The sequence below is a fragment of the Nyctereutes procyonoides genome, unplaced genomic scaffold, assembly GCF_905146905.1.
Source record: "Nyctereutes procyonoides isolate TBG_1078 unplaced genomic scaffold, NYPRO_anot_genome, whole genome shotgun sequence".
Taxonomy (NCBI): domain Eukaryota; kingdom Metazoa; phylum Chordata; class Mammalia; order Carnivora; family Canidae; genus Nyctereutes; species Nyctereutes procyonoides.
The window spans coordinates 49,851,036-49,867,596 of record NW_026575131.1 but is presented as its reverse complement, the minus strand read 5'-3'; the positions used below and the strand labels follow the sequence as shown (position 1 = coordinate 49,867,596).

Genomic DNA, 16,561 nt, shown 5'->3' with positions numbered 1-16,561 from the left:
TTACAGCAATAGCATTCATAATAGTCAAGAGATAGTGACAAGCCAAATGACCATTAATGGATGAAATGGATGAAGAAAACCTGCTGTATCCTGTGAAAATTAAAAGGAAACCTCGCTTACAATGGCGCCAGGAGGCCAGCAGGGGGAGCTCTCAGGCCCTACCGCTCGCGATCAATTGCAAACGCCACGGGAACAGGTGCACCTTGCACATCCAGACTACTTTAGCTGCTTTACTATTCCAGAAGCAGGAAGAAAGTTTTCTCTCCTCCCTTGGCAATAGCCAATGAGATACCGTCACAACTCAGCCAATGAAAAGTTCCTATACTTTGAACTCCCAGGTTATTCCGATAGACTTTTGTTAGTAAAAGCCCTCCCACTCTCCCCTTATTTCCATAAAAGAGCCTTCCGCCTTGCCTATGGTTTTGCCCTACCTTGCTTATTCCAAATTGCAATTCTTTGCTATTCTTCAATAATCCCACTTTTTAAAAAAGATTTTATTTATTTATGAGAGAGAAAGAGGTAGAAACAGGAGCAGGCTCCATGAAGGAAGCCCGACATGGGACTCTAACCCGGGACCCCAGGATCATGCCCTGGGCCAAAGGCAGGCGCTTAACCGCTGAGCCACCCAGGGATCCCCAATAATCCCACTTTTGCTGGTAAAATAACTGCCAGTTTTATTTTTAAGGCTAACAATCCACACAGTGGACTCTTATTCAGCTGCAAAAAATACATGAAGTATTGATACCTGCTACAACGTGGATACGCTTTGAAAAAATTGTGCGAAAAATGTAAACGAAGTCAACAGAGTAAATGAAGTTAATTAACTACGAAGACTACTTATTCCATAATTTCATTTGTAAGAAAGTCAATGAATATTAAAATCTATAGAGCTAGAGGGGCGCTTGAGTGGCACAGTCAGTTAAGCATCCTACTCTTGGCTTTGGTTCAGATCGCGATCTCTTGGTAGTGAGATAGAGCCCCATGTGGGACTGACCCTTAGAGGAGAACCTGCTTGAGATTCTCCCTTCCTCTGCCCCTCCTGCTAGTGCACTAGTGCTCTCTCTCACAAATAAATCTTTAAAAATCAATAAAATGTATAGAAATAGAAAGTAGATTAGTGGTTGTCCAGAGCTGAGTGCAGGAGGAGGAAATGGTAAGGGCTTTTTGAGATGATGAAATATTCTAAAATTGTAATTATTGCACATATTTTTAAAATACTGTACTGAAAACCATTGTACACCTTAAAGGGGTCTATCGTATAGTATAAACTTCAAATTAATGGGTAAATTTTTACAGTGCAAGAGTCTTGCCATCCAATTTCTTAAGCATATTAATAGTTTCCGAGTGCATCCCTAATTTGCAGGATGATTTGTTTTTCTTTTATCAGTGAAAATAAAAATTCAATTGCTTTAGGGATATTATAGCCATTCACACAGGTCAAAGTTCTCTAGGCACACACTCAAAAATTGATCTAAAGTAATTTCCTTTCAAAAAAATATAAATTTCCTTTTATTGTAAAACGTACACCTGAGAACCTATTGAACACAGCTCCTAGTTTGTGGTTGTTCCGAGAAGAGTCCCTGCGCCTAGGATAGGGCTGGGCGTGGGTGTGTGGTTCCAACTTCCTATTAAGAGGCCACAGGAGTCTTTAAATTATCAAATATATATGCCAAGCCCCTGACGTCTGGAGGACAAGAGATCCTCCTGATCCAGTTTGGCCTGGCATGATCGCCCTCTCCCTCCACCAGGGGTCAGTCCAGCTAGAAACGGTCTTGAACTCCTTGCGCACACCTGTGTCCCACGCGGGCGCGGTTAAGCGCCGACAACCTCCGCGCGGCCAAGTACCGGTCTGAGAGCGGACGCAGGTTCTGCTTAGCACGTGACCTCCAGATGCAGCTACTCTGTCCAATCAGGGGCGAGCAGGGGCGGGTGGGCGTGGCGACGCTCGGCAGCCGCGTGGAGCCCGTGGCCTTGGGGATCGCATCTCACCTGCGCGTAACGGTCTCAGGTGGCTCTGCTGGAGCATCAGACGACGCCCGCGGACCGAGAAGCCGGGAAGCGGTGAGTGTGCGGGGCCGGGGGTGCCAGGGCGGGCGGAGGGGCTGGCGACGCGCCGTGGCGGGACCCGACCCTCCTCGGGAGCTTCCGAGTCCCCGAGTCCCCGGGGGCGCCGCTCGGACCTCAGTCCCCTCCGGCGCGCCGCGTGCGGGCGGGGCCGGCAGCTGGGACCGCGGCGTCCCCTCCGGTCCCTGCGCGCGGCCGCGTCTCCCCGATGGTGCGGTGACCACGGGGAGGGTCGTCAGGGGACAGCTGTGACTCGGTCTCCCGGGTTCGTGCGCAGGGGGTGCTGTGGTCTGTGGGGTCCCCTGTCCATCCTTACTGCCGAGGGGCGCCCGTTTTCCCCCAAGTGCTCCAGATGTTTGGGAAGCAGAGTCTCAAATCCACGACGCTGCCCCCAGCCTAGCCCCTCCTCGGGCTAGCAGTACATCCCTAAATTTCGAGATCCCTCCTCGCCTCCCCAAGCCAACCTCTGACAGCGTCAGCAACCATGCTCCGTGCCGCACTTCAAGCTGAGGCCGTGTTTTAATGGTTTACCAGTTTCCCACAGGCAAGGGGTAGCTGTTTTTAAAAGATTCGTTTGTTTGTGGAAATGTTACATGGGAAGAAGCAGAGAATTAACCACCCGGAGCTACGCTGTATGAAGTCGTGTGCCTTCCCTCCCCACCCCCTCATCTTTCCTGGGCCCGAGGAGTCCGTTGGGTGGAAGTGGATTTTTGGAAACTTTTCTGGGTGATCTCTCCTGTCAGCATTGCCCCTCCCTAGGTTTGTCACCTTGAAAAGATTTATTCACTTGAGTTCAATTCTCAATAAATAAAAATATTTTAAGGCAATAAATCTTGAAGCAAGAACAACATAAAATATTTATTTTCAAAGGTGCAAGAAAGAATTAAATTTCAAAACTAAAAAATGGAGCAGCCCGGGTGGCACAGCGGTTTAGCGCCGCCTTCAGCCCAGGGCCTGATCCTGGAGACCAGGGATCGAGTCCCACGTTGGGCTCCCTGCATGGAGCCTGCTTCTCCCTCTGCCTCTGCCTCTCTCTGTCTCTCATGAATAAATAAATCTTTAAAGAAAAACTAAAAAATGAAACAATGGATTCCAGTGTTATTACATTTGTTTAAAAAATTCTTGTTTCTTTTTTTTTTATTCCCCTGGGTAATATTTTGGTAATATTCTGAAGTTCTTTTGGTTTGATTATTTTGTTTTTTCCTAAGAATTTTATTTGAGAGAAAGAGAATGCAAGAGAGCACAGGTGGTGGAGAGAGAGAAGGAGGCTGCCCATCTAGCAGGGAGCCGGATGCAGGACTAGATCCCAGGACCCCGAGATCATGATCTGAGCCGGCAAATGCTTAACTGACTGAGCCACCCCAGGGCCCTCGTTTTGTGATTTTTAAATGGAATATTGGGGCTTAGACTTGCGGCACCTAGAAGCGTTCAAGTAGGAATGTTTTCCAAGCAAGTTCTTGCCATGGAAATAACAATTGACATCTTTATTTTCTGAAAGGAATAGATATTTGTGAGTTTTCTGGTTCAACTAGAGAAAGTGGCTTACGATTTTCTTCCCTTTACACTTAAACACTGGGTTTGAGTGGTTTTACTGGATTCTTCAAACACTGGGCTTACACTTTTTTTTTTCCGGGTTCAACGTCGGCTTTATTCAGGTCTGGGGAGCCCAGAGGCTCAGGTGGCCTGTTTTGCAGATTTGGCACATGAGGTGTCCCTGCCCACACCCCCACATATCAGGAACAGGCTTCTGCAGATAGAACATCAAAACTCATCTTTTGTGTCAAAATGGGGCTGGTCTTCAGGCTGGAAGTCCAGGTTGGGGCTGCCGTCCTCGTTGAGAATCCTCCGGGCTGCGTAGCCCACGATGGGGTACTTGGCTTTGTACACTTTGTTGAAGACGTCGTCCAGGGATTTCAGCTCCTCGGCTGTCAGGCCCGTCTTGGGGTGGGGGTGGGGATGTGGAAGCCCAAGCAACATAGGGCGGGGGGTGGGATGAGTGAGTCGTGCCTCGCACTGGACCCTCACCACCCCACCCTCCTCCCCCCACGCCCCTAACGCCAGGCAAAAAGTATCTCAGCTAATCAATAGACTTTTCAAGAGTGTCTATGGGTAGGGCGGTGGTGCCAGGGGCAGGCCTGGCCTCATCAGGGCTTGCCATTTGACTGATGGAGGAATTCAAGACTCCAACCAACACCAGGCCCGGGGCAGGGTGGGGTACACTCTGCGCAGTCTGCACCCACCTCCTTTTAATGGCTCTCTGCCCCCCTCCCATTACAGATGCATGCGACCTTCCCCCCTCCTTGACTCCTAAATGTTTCTGTAATGCTGTGGTTTAGGAGTTTGACTCATCTGAGCACAGTTGGCATGAATGCCGGCCCCTCTGCTAGAATAACTGAGGCCCTGAAGTGGCTTTTGCCAATGCTGTTTTCTCCTTCACAAGAAATATGAACAGAGGGGATACTCTGCTTCTCAACCCTGTTCATGCTCAGTGGCCTGGGGAGTGGGTTATCCGAGACCCAACCAGCAAACCTACAAGAGGCTGGGGGGTGTCGGGTGCAGACTGCAAGTGGGATGGGGCTGCCAAGGCAGGTTGGAGCCAAACTGTGAAGATCACTGAGTATGATCACCAGTTCACAAGAGTTTGGAGGCTTGACTCTGTAGGTACTGGGGAGTCATGGAAGGGTCCTGAGTAGGACTAGAATGTCAATAGGCTAATTAGGAAGCTTTGCTATTGCCCAGGGGTCAAAAAGGCCATGGCCAAGGGGGTGGGACATTTTAACAGAAGCTCATAATGTGGCTCACAGTGTCATGGGTGAGGTCTGCAGGATCTAGGGACATCTTGGCCACCCCTCTGGTGGAGTCCTTCCCAGTCAAGGCATTATAGGGGGCTCCTCGTCGGTAAAACTCCTTTCCAGAGGTGACATCAAACACCACTCCTTTCACGGCCATGTAGATGGGCTGGTCCTCCTCCTCCTCCCCGCCGTAGCGGGCTAGCTCCTCCTCTGTGAAGAGCTGCACCGGGGGCCCCTGCTCGGCAGGGCGCAGCGCCTGCCCGGCTCGAACTGCGGGCACCCCAGGGGCCAGCGCCAGGAGCAGGGCCACCGCCGCGGGGGCGCGGGACCCACCGTGGTGCGCGCCGAGCCTGGGCTTACATTTTTAAAATGTCAGTGGTACAGGGCACCCGGGTGGCTCATTCGGTTTAAACACCTGCCTTCAGCTCAGGTCATGATCCCAGGGTTGTGCTCTAGGGGGAGTCTGTTTCTCCCTCTACCTTACCCCCTCTTCTCATGCTCTTTCTCTCAAATACATAAAATCTTTCTAAAAAATAAAAATATCAGTGGTGATACAAAGCAACTGGACTGGGGGCAGAGGTCTGAGGTCTGCGTTTCTAAGCTAAGCTAAGCCCCCTCTCTGCATGAGATGCAAAGGGAAGTACCACTTGGTTCTTCCTGGGAGGTCTCCCCCTGCAGATGTTGTACTTGGTCACACCTACTCGAGGAGCCCTTTCTATTGAAAGAAGCTACAAACCCCTGGAAAGTTGAGGATGCACCCACAGTGGTGGGTGGGGTGATGAATGAGGCGGTCATGGCTTTCCATGGCTGTAACTGAGGTACCCTTGGGCCTGTTTGTAGACATAGGTTGGAGTTTTTATTTATTTTTGAAGTTTTTATTTTAATCCCAGTTAGTGTTTCAGGTGTACAGCATAGTGACTCACATTTCATATATCACCTGGGGCTTATCACATTTTTTTATTTTTAGATCAGTTTTTCTATGTGCATGTCCCTGAGAATTTCGACATTTAAATTTTTATTTATTTATGATAGTCACAGAGAGAGAGAGAGAGAGGCAGAGACACAGGCAGAGGGAGAAGCAGGCTCCATGCACCGGGAGCCCGACGTGGGATTCGATCCCGGATCTCCAGGATCGCGCCCTGGGCCAAAGGCAGGCGCCAAACCGCTGCGCCACCCAGGGATCCCCGAATTTCGACATTTAAAAAGCTATACATTCTTAAGGCAAATGCATTTCTGTTTTATTTTTTAATATATATATATATATTAATTCATTCAGAGAGAGAGAGACTGAGAGGCAGAGACACAGGCAGAGGGAGAAGCGGGCTCCATGCAGGGAACCTGACGTGGGACTCGATCCGGGGTCTCCAGGATCAGACCCTGGGCTGCAGGCGGCGCTAAACCGCTGCGCCACCGGGGGTGTGCCCTGCATTTCAGTTTTAATTGAGGTGAGGAAAATTCAAATCTTATATAAATCTTTGAAAATCCTATGACATGCATGAGATTAGGCTCAAGACCCTAGTGCATTATAATATGCTGCTCACATATAAGTTTGGTATATAAGACTTTTGACTATATGACTTTTATAACCATAGTGTTAAAAAAACCATAGTGTTAAAATCTTAGGTTTTTTTTTTAAGATTTATTTATGATAGAGAGGGGATGGGGGTGGGGGCAGAGACACAGGCAGAGGGAGAAGCAGGCTCCATGCCGGGACTCGATCCTGGGACTCCAGGATCGCGCCCTGGGCCAAAGGCAGGCGCCAAACCGCTGAGCCACCCAGGGATCCCTAAAATATTAGTTTTCAAAGTGTTTAAAGGATTAAATCTTAGAATGGTTTCCTATGAAGATAAATGAATTTTATTATTATTTCTTTTGAGAGAGAGAGCTTGAGTGGAGAGTCAAGGGAGGGGCATAGGGGGAGAAAGAAAGAGAATCTTAAGCAGGCTCCATGCCCAGCGTGGTGCCCAACACAGGACTTGATCTCATGACCTTGAGATCACGACCTGAGCCAAAAATCAAGAGTCAGAATCATAATCAACTGAACCACCCAGGTGCCCTGACATTAAATGAATTTTTAAAAACAAAGTAAAATAACTAAAAATGCATGCTATTAAATAATAAAATATGTGATAAACCACTCTTTATTTTAAATAATGCATGTGAATGTTAAAAAAAAATACTTGTAAGATAAAGTAAAACTTAAGACTCCTTGTTGGCAAATCCTTGTCCCCTCCAGTGCTCTTGCTCCTGCATCCTCAACATCACCCACCCCAAGCTGATCATTCCTTAAACCTTCTATTACTATTTCTTTTCTTCTTTTTAATTGTAGTTGACATACAATATTATTAGTTTCAAGTGTATATCATAGTGACTTGATATTTGCATACATTATGAAATGGTCACCACGATAAGTCTAGTTTCTGTCACCAAAGTTATTATATTATTGATCATATTCCCTATGCCTCACATTACATCTCTATGACTTATTTTACAACTGAAAATCTGTACCTCTTAATCCCTTTCACTGATTTCACCCATCCCTCCCACTGTCAAATCCCTGGTAAACGAAGATCTTTTTATGATCTCCTAGTTTTATCTTTTCCAAAATGTCATATACTTGGAATCCTACATAAATGTACATATGTAGCCTTGTCAAATTGACATCTTTCACTTAGCAATATGATTTTAAAGTCCTTCTTGTCTTTTCATAGCTTGATACCTCATTTCTTATCACTGAATAATATTTCATTATGTGGATATTTTCTCTACTGTTTATCCATTTGCTTATTTTTTTTTAAAGATTTATTTTTAAGGGGGGAAGGACAGAGGGAGATGGAGAGAGAGAATCCCAAGCAGATTCTCTGCTGAGTGAGAAGCCCAATGCAGGGCTTGATCTCATGACCCTGAGATCATGACCTGAGCTGAAACCAGGAGTCTGATGCTTAACTGTCTGCACCACCTCGGAGAGCAGGAGTTTTTAATTTCAGCAAGTTAGACTGAACATTTTTTCTTTTATGGATCTTGCTTTTGGTGTTGTAAATAAAAATTCACCAAACCCAAGGTTATTTAGATTTTTCTCTTTTGTTATCTTTTTGACATTTTGTAGGTTTTTATTTCTAAGATTTTATTTATTCATGAGAGACAGAGAGAGGCAAAGAACACAGGCAGAGAGAGAAGCAGGCTCCACGCAGGGAGCCTGATGTGGGACTCGATCCCAGGATTCTGGGGTCACACCATGAGCCAGAGGCAAATGCTCAATTGCTGAGCCACCCAGGCATCCCACCATTTTGTAGTTTTGTATTTCACATTTAGATCTATTATCCATTTTTGTTGTTGTGTTTTATTTTTTATTTTTTTTAAAGATTTTATTTATTCATGAGAGACACAGTGAGAGAGAGGCAGAGACACAGGCAGAGGGAGAAGCAGGCTCCATTCAGGGAGCCTGACATGGGACTCCATCCAGGGACTCCAGGATCAGGCCCTGGGCCAAAGGCAGGTGCTAAACCGCTGAGCCACCCAGGGATCCCAATCTATTATCCATTTTGAATTAATTATGTGAAATGTGTAAGACCTATGTCTTGATTTTTCTTTTTGTACATGGGTATCCAGTGTTCCAGTCCTATTTGCTGAAAAGACCATGTTTTCTCTATCAAATTGCCATTGTTCCTGTGTCAAAGATTGGTTGACTCTATTTGTGCAGATCTATAGGAAAGCAACTGACATTTGTTTATTAACCTTTTATCCTTCAAATTTGCTATATATTCTTATTTGTTCCAGAAATTGTCTTTGTTATTGTGGATTGAGATTTTCTGCTTACATGATATATGCAACAAAAACAGTTTATGGGGACGCCTGGGTGGCTCAGCGTTTGAGCGTCCCAGATTCCTGGGATTGAGTCCCACACTGGGCTCCTTGCATGGAGCCTGCTTCTCCTCCCTCTGCCTGTGTCTCTGCCTCTCTTTATATGTCTCTCATGAATAAATAAAAAAAAAATTTAAAAATCTTAAAAAAGAATCCAGTTTATATCCTTCCTTCCCAATCTGTATACCTTTTCCTGTCTTATTGCATTATCTAGGATTTCCAGTACAGTGTTGAATAGAAGAAGTGATAGGATATTTTTATTTTGTTCCTGATCTTGTGGGGTAGGCATCAGGTTTCTTGCCATTAAATATGGTGTTGGCTGTAGGTTTGTTGTAGATGTTCTTTTTCAAGAAGAGAACGTTTCCCTCTATTTCTAGTTTGTTGTCATAAATGGCTGTTGTATTTTCTCAAATGCTATTTTCATTTTCCCAAATGCTATTTCATTTTCCTTTCATTCTTGAAATTAATCTGTCTTTCCTCTTTTATTTTATTGCTTTTTAGAAAGAATCTGCTTTTCTTTTTCTTGGTTATCCTTTCTTGTCCACAGTTTTATCTTTAACTTTTGTTATTTCTCTTCTCATGCTTACTTTGGGTTTGTTTTTCTAGTTTCCTAAAGTAAGTGCTTAGACTTTTTTGCCTATAGCTCTTCTTTTTTAGTGTCTGCATTCAATGCTAAACATTTCTCCGTAGATACTAATTTACTGCATCTCTCAAAGTTTGATGTTTTGGGGATCCCTGGGTGGCGCAGCGGTTTGGCACCTGCCTTTGGCCCAGGGCGCGATCCTGGAGACCCGGGATCGAATCCCACGTCGGGATCGAATTCCACGTCGGGCTCCCGGTGCATGGAGCCTGCTTCTCTCTCTGCCTCTCTCCTCTCTCTCTCTCTCTCTCTGTGGCTATCATAAATAAATAAAAATTAAAATTGTTTTTGATGTTTTATTTTCGTTTGCTTTTAGTTTAATATAATTTTTTTAGTTTAATATAATTTTAATTGTTCTTGAGACTTATTTTATCCATGTGTAATTTAGTAGTATATTGTTTATTCTCCAAGTATGGGGGCTGGTTTTCAACTATGTTATTGGTTTCTAGATTGTGGTTTGAAGGCATGTATAATCTGATTTCTAGTATTTCAAATTTTTAAAAGTATGCTTTATGTCCCAGGATATGATCTATTTTGGTGAGTGTTCCAAGTGAGCTTAGAAGAATGTTTATTTTGCTCTTGTTGGATGATATTAAATACATTTTAATTAAATCCAATTGATTGATGGTGTTCTTCAGTTCAAGTCTACTTGTCCTGATTTTCTGCCTGCTGCAACTCCTACTTACTGATAGAAGGCTGTTCACCTCGCCAGTGGATTCACTAACTTCTCTTTGCAGTTTTATCAATTTTTGCCTGATATATTTTGCCACTCTGCTGTTACGCACATACACACAAATGATTGCTGTGCCTTTTTTGAGTCTTGACCCCTTTATCATTATGTAGTGCCCATTTTTGTCCTTGTCAGTTTTCCTTCCTCTGAAGTCTCCTTTGCCTGAAACTTAACTATGCCTGCTTTTTTTAATCAATGTTAATGTGTGTGTTTATCTTCATTTTGCTACTTTTAACCTATCTTTTTTGTTAAAGTCACTTTCTTATAGACAACAGTTAACTAGTTGTTATTTTTTATCTGCTATGACAGTATTTATTTTTCATTTCTTATATTTAGACCATTAATGTTTAAAATGATTGTTGATATAGTTGGATTGATACTATTACCATAATTATTACCATTTTATATTTGTTGCGTTTGTTCTTTGCTTCTCTTTTGTCTGACCTCTTTTCTCTGCCTTCTGGTTGAGAAGCATTTTATGTGATTACATTTTTTTTCTCCTGTTTTCACATATCAAGTACACTTAAAACTTAGTTTAAAACTCTTCACTCTCTACTTGCTTTCATGATTTCTAAAAGGAAATCTGAGTGTTACCTTCACTGTGCAGAAGCTGTTTTTATTTTGATGAAGTCTCAATTGTTTTTGTTTTTGCTGTCTTTGCCTCAGGAGACATATCTAGAAAGAAATTGCTACAGCTAATGTCAAAGATGTTACTGCTCCTGTTCTCTAGAATTTTGGTGGTTTCAGGTTTCACAGTTAGGTTTTTCATCCATCTTGAATTTATGTTTGTATATGGTGTAAGAAAGTGATCCAGTTTCATTCTTTTGCACGTTGCTGTCCAGTTTTCCCAACGCCATTTGTTGAAGAGACTTTTTCCCATTAGATAATCTTTCCTGCTTTGTCAAAGATTAATTGACCCTATACCATTTCTGCATTTTCTTTTCTGTTTTGCTGTTCTATGTGTCTATTTTTGTGCCAGTACCATACTCTTTTGATCACCTTAGTTTGCAATATAACCCAAAGTCTGGAATTGTGATGCCTCCACCTTTGCTTTTTTCAAGGTTGCTTTGGCTATTCGGGGTCTTTTGTGGTTCCAGGTAAATTTTAGGATTGTTTTTCTAGTTCTGTGAAAAATGCTGGTGGTATTTGGATAGGTATTGCATTAAATGTGTAGATTGCCTTGGGTATATAGACATTTTAACAATATTTGTTATTCCAATGCATGAGCATGGAAGGTCTTTCCATTTTTTAGTATGACCTCTTCAATTCTTTTATCAGTGGTTTATAGTTTTCAGAGTACAGGTCTTTCAGCTTTTTTTTTTTTTATTTCAGCTCTTTAGTTAGGTTTATTGCTAGGTATCTTATTGTTTTTGGTGCAATTGTAAATGAGATTGATTCCTTGATTTCTCTTTCAGTTGCTTCATTATTGGTGTATAGAAATTCAATAGATTTCTATATGTTGATTTTGTATTTTGCAACTTCGTTGAATTCCTTTATCAGTTCTAGCCTTTTTTTTTTTTTTTTGGTGGAGTCTTTTGAGTGTTCTACATAGAGTATCTTGTCATCTGCAAATAGTGCAAGTTTGACTTCCTTGCTGTTTTGGATCTCTTATTTCTTTTTGTTATTGCTGAGGCTACGACTTCAGTACCATGTTAAATAGTAATTGTGAGAGTAGACTTCCTTGTCTTGTTCCTGACTGTAGGGGAAAGGATCTCAGTTGTTCCCTATTGATGATGATATTAGTTATGGCTCTTTCATATGTGGCCTTTATGATGTTGAGGTATGTTCCATCTGTCCCTACTTTGTTGAAGGTTTTTTTATCAAGAAAGGGTGCTGTGTTTTGTCAGATTTTTTTTTTTTGCAGCTATTGACAGGAACATATGGTTCTTATCCTTTCTTTTAGTAATGTGATGTATCCTGTTGGTTGATTTGCAAATATCGAATTACCTCTGCAGCCCAGGAGTAAATCCCACTTGACTGTGGTGAATGATTCTTTTAATGTACTGTTGAATTTGATTTGCTAGTATTTTACTGAGAATTTTTGCATCCATGTTCATCAGGGGTATTGGCCTGTAACTCTTATTTATTTATATTTTCAGAGAAAGAGTATAAATGGGGAGAAGGGACAAAGAGAGGGGGAGAGAGAACATCTTAGGCAGGCTCCACACTCAGCACGGACCTGGATGCAGGGCTTGAGCTCATGACATGACCCTGAGATCATGACCTGAGCCAAAAAATCAAGAGTCAGGCACTTCACTGAGCCACTCAAGCGCATCTCTGATTCTCCTTTTTAAGAGGGGTCTTTGTCTGGTTTTAGAATCGAGAAATGCTGGCTTGTAGAATGAATTTGGAAGTTTTCCTTTCATTTATATATATTTTTAATTTTTTATTTATTTATGATAGGCACACAGTGAGAGAGAGAGGCAGAGACATAGGCAGAGGGAGAAGCAGGCTCCATGCACCGGGAGCCCGACGTGGGATTCGATCCCGGGTCTCCAGGATCGCGCCCTGGGCCAAAGGCAGGCACCAAACCTCTGCGCCACCCAGGGATCCCTCATTTATATTTTTTGGAACAGTTTGAGAAGAATAGGTATTAACGCTTCTTAAAATATCTGGGGGCATTCCCCAGGGAAGCCATCTGGCCCAGGATTTTGTTTGTTGGGAGATTTTTTATGATTGATTCCATTTCTTTGCTGGCTATGGGTCTGTTCAGATTTTATATTTCTTCCTGTTTCAGTTTTGGTGGTTTATAAATTTCTAGGAACTTGTCCATTTCTTCCATGTTGCCCATTTTTTTTGGCGTATAATTTTTCCTAGTATTCTCTTATAATTGTACATCTGCGGTGTTTGGTTTTGATTTCTCCTCTTTCACTTGTGATTTTATCTATTTGGGTCCTTTCTCTGTTTGATAAGTCTGGCTAGGGGTTTATCAGTTTTATTATTTCTTTCAGAGAACCAGCTCTTAGTTTCCTGAATCCATTCTACTGGGTGTTGTTGTTTATATATCATTTATTTCTGCTCTAATCTTTATTATTTCCCTCTTCTGATGGCTTCAGGCTTTAGTTGCAATTCCTTTTCTAGCTCGTGTAGGTCTAAGTTGTATATTTGAGTCTTTTCTTGCTTCTTGAGGTAGGCCTGTGTTGCAATATACTTCCTTCTTAGGGGAAGTATGCCTATGGGCATCCCAAAGGTTTTTGACTGTTGTGTTTTCATTTTCATTTGCTTCCATGTATTTTTTTTATTTCTTCTTTAATTTCCTGGTTAAGTCATTCATTCTTTAGTAGAATGTTCTTTAATTTCCATGTTTTTATGGTCTTTCCAAATTTTTTTCTTGTGATTGACTTCAAGTTTCATAGCATTGTGGTCTGAAAATATGCATGGTATGATCTTATCTTTTTGTTCTTGTTGAGAGCTGCTTTGTGACCCAGTATGTGATCTATTCTGAAGAATGTTCATGTGCACTCAAAACAAATGTGTACTCTGCTGCTTTAGGGTGAAATGTTCTGACTGTTAAGTCCATCCAGTCCAGTGTGCCATTCAAAGTCATTGTTGCCTTGTTGATTTTCTTCTTAGATGATCTGTCCATTGGTGTAAGTGGGGTGTTAAAATTCCTTTACTATTATTGTATTATTATCAATGAGTTTTTTAATATGTATTCATTGATTTATAAAATTGGGTGCTCCCAAGTTGGAGGCATAAATATTTACAATTGTAGGTCTGCTTAATGGATAGACCCCTTAATTATGATATGATGCTCTTCTTCATCTCTTGTCACAGTCTTTGTTTTAAAATCTAGTTTGTCTGATATGAGTATGGCTACTCCAGCTTTCTTTTGATGTCCATTAGCATGATGGCTGGTTCTTCATCCCCTCACTTTCAATCAGCGGTGTCTTTAGGTCTAAAACGAGTCTCATATAGGCAGTATATAGATGGATCTTGGTTTGTTTAGGTTTTTTTTTTTTTTTTACCATTCTGGTACGCTTTATCTTTTTTTAAAAGATTTTATTTATTTATTCATAAGAGACACAGAGAGGGTGGCAGAAACAGGCAGAGAGAGAAACAGGCTCCATGCAGGGAGTCCAATATGGGACTTGATCCCAGGACCCCAGGATCACTCCATGGGCTGAAGGCAGGCACCCAATCACTGAGCCACCCAGGCATCCCACTCTTTATCTTTTGATTGGAGTATTTAGTCCATTTATATTCAGAGTAATTATTCAAAGACATGAATTTGGTGCCATTGTGTTACCTGTAGAGTCTGTATTTCTGTTGGTGTTCTCTGTTCTAGTCTTTGTTGCTTTTGGTCTTTTTTTCCTCCACTCAAAGAATCCCCCTTAAAATTCTTGCAGGACTGGTTTAGTGGTCACAAACTCCTTTAGTTTTTGTCTGGGAAACTCTGTGTCTCCTTCTATTCTGAAGACAGCCTTGCTGGATAAAGAATTCTTGGCTGCATATTTTTCTCATTCAGCACGTTGGCTATTTCCTGCCACTTTCTTCTGGCTTGTCAAGCTTCTGTGGACGAATCTGCTGGAAAGCTCATCTCTTTTCTCTTTTTGGTTAAGGACTTTTTTTTCCTTGCTTCTTTCAGGATTCTTTCCTTGTCTGTGTATTTTGTGAATTTGACTATGATATACCTTGGCCATGGTTGGTTTTTGTTGAATTTAATGGGATTTCTCTGTACTTCTTGAATTTTGATGTCTGTATCTTTGCCCAAATTAGGGAAGTTTTTAGCTGTAATTTGAAGAAATTTTCTGCCCCCTTTTCTCTTTCTTCATCTTCTTGGACTCCTATGACACAAATATTACTATGTTTTAATAAGTCACTGAGTTCCCTAGGTCTACATTCGTGATCCATTATCTTTCTTTCCCTCTTCTTTTCAGCTTCATTATTTCCCATAGTTTTATCTTCTATACCACTGATTCACTCCTCTAATTCATCCATCCTTGTTTTTATGGCCTCAGTTTGGGTTTGCATCTTGTTTATAGCATTTTTAATTTTGACCTTACTAGATTTTAGTGCTTTTATCTCTGCATTAAGGGATTCTCTAATATCTTCTATACTTTTTTTCAAGCCCAGTTAGTATCCTTATAATCCTTGTTTTAAATTCTAGTTCAGACATCTTTCTTGTATCTATATTGATTAAATCCCTGGCCCTGAATTCTACTTCTTTCTTTAGGGATGAATTTATTCAACCATCATTTTGTTCAGAAAAAAAACAAAAAACAAAAAAACAAACAACCCTCCAAAACCGCAGAAAACCTAGATCCTAGGTGTGTTTTGGTCTGCTTGGTAGAAGAATCTAGATCTCTGGGGCACCTGGGTGCCTCAGTCAAGCATCTGACTCTTGATTTTAGCTTAGGTCTTGATCTGAGGGTCAAAAGTTCCCCAAATAAAAAATGAAATGAAAGAAATTAAATAAATATAGCCAAAAATGTATATATAAAATTTTTAAAAATTAATAATTTTCAAGGAATTGAAAAAAAGAAGAACAAAAGCAAAAAGGAAGCTAGATTCTATTTCCCCTAGAGCTGAAGCTTTACAGCACTCTATGGTCAGTAGACTTGATGTGAGTTGTTTGTGCTAGCCTTCCTTCTGGGAAAGGCGCCTGCTGCAGGACTCTCAGCCTCATTTCTTTCAGCGGAAATGCGCCTTCAGGGCCCCTCTGGGCAAGGCTTGTTGTAAGCGACTCAGGCCCCCACTAGGTGGCGCTGTTTTGCTCCCTAAAGGCTTTCTGAGCTGATGGGCAGAGTGAGTCTGGCGTTGAGCTGGAGCTGAAGTTCGTACCCCAGCCCCACCCCCATGAGTCCTCACAGGAGAACAATCAGTCACCCCTCTTGTGTCCCCAGTTTCTGTCTGAACCCTGCATCCATTCTGCCTGTGTCTGAGCTTCTTTCTTTCTTTCTTCTTTCTTTCTTTCTTTCTTTCTTTCTTTCTTTCTTTCTTTCTTTCTTTCTTTCTTTCTTTCTTTCTTTCTTTCTTTCTTTCTTCTTTCTTTCTTTTCTTTCTTTTCTTTCTTTTCTTTCTTTTCTTTCTTCTTTCTTCTCTTTTTTTTATCTCAGGTGCACGACTGAATTTCCAAACTCTAAATTTTAGGGACTCCCATGTCCCGGACAGAGGTTCCACCTGGGGAGGGTCTCGCCACACTTCTGCAGTTTGCCTGACATCCCAGGGAAGATGTCAAATGACTGGGCAGTGGTTCACGGTTTATAGCAAAACAGAGCAGAAAGCTGGCGCCACGACTCGCTGTTCTCAGCCCGCTGACTCCTTTGCCTGGGAACAGTGCAGCACCTTGGCAGCACCCATTCTTCTCCTGACCGGGGGCGGGGGATCCTCAGACCCCGCTGTCACTCCCGGGATTTTGCCCTGCTTTGCCACCTGAGCGCCTTTAAGCCAGGCACCCCCACCCCCCCCGTGGCAGAGGACTTCTTAAAGTTCAGATTTTGTGCTCCACTCCTTATAATATTTTGCAGTAGC

General features: G+C 42.4%; 1 protein-coding gene across 1 annotated transcript; it reads right to left on the bottom strand.

Annotated features, from left to right (window-relative positions):
* Positions 1–3,770: 3,770 nt before the first annotated feature.
* Positions 3,771–5,651, bottom strand: LOC129522204 (neudesin-like). Its single transcript, XM_055344338.1, has 3 exons — positions 5,619–5,651; positions 4,867–5,211; positions 3,771–4,002 (listed from the first exon to the last, which is right to left on the bottom strand). The coding sequence occupies exons 1-3, from the start codon at positions 5,649–5,651 to the stop codon at positions 3,826–3,828; spliced, it is 555 nt and encodes a 184-aa protein (XP_055200313.1). The 3' UTR covers positions 3,771–3,825.
* Positions 5,652–16,561: the final 10,910 nt, after the last annotated feature.

What these genes read in the sequence shown, in the direction of transcription:
- LOC129522204 (XM_055344338.1), bottom strand. Translation starts at nt 5,651, where the DNA reads ATGACCGCCTCATTCATCACCCCACCCACCACT. An exon ending in TCATCACCCCACCCACCACT is followed by an intron (nt 5,212 to 5,618) that starts GTGGGTGCATCC and finishes TAAAAATGTAAG; the next exon opens with CCCAGGCTCGGCGCGCACCA. An exon ending in CAGACCTCACCCATGACACT is followed by an intron (nt 4,003 to 4,866) that starts GTGAGCCACATT and finishes CCCCACCCCAAG; the next exon opens with ACGGGCCTGACAGCCGAGGA.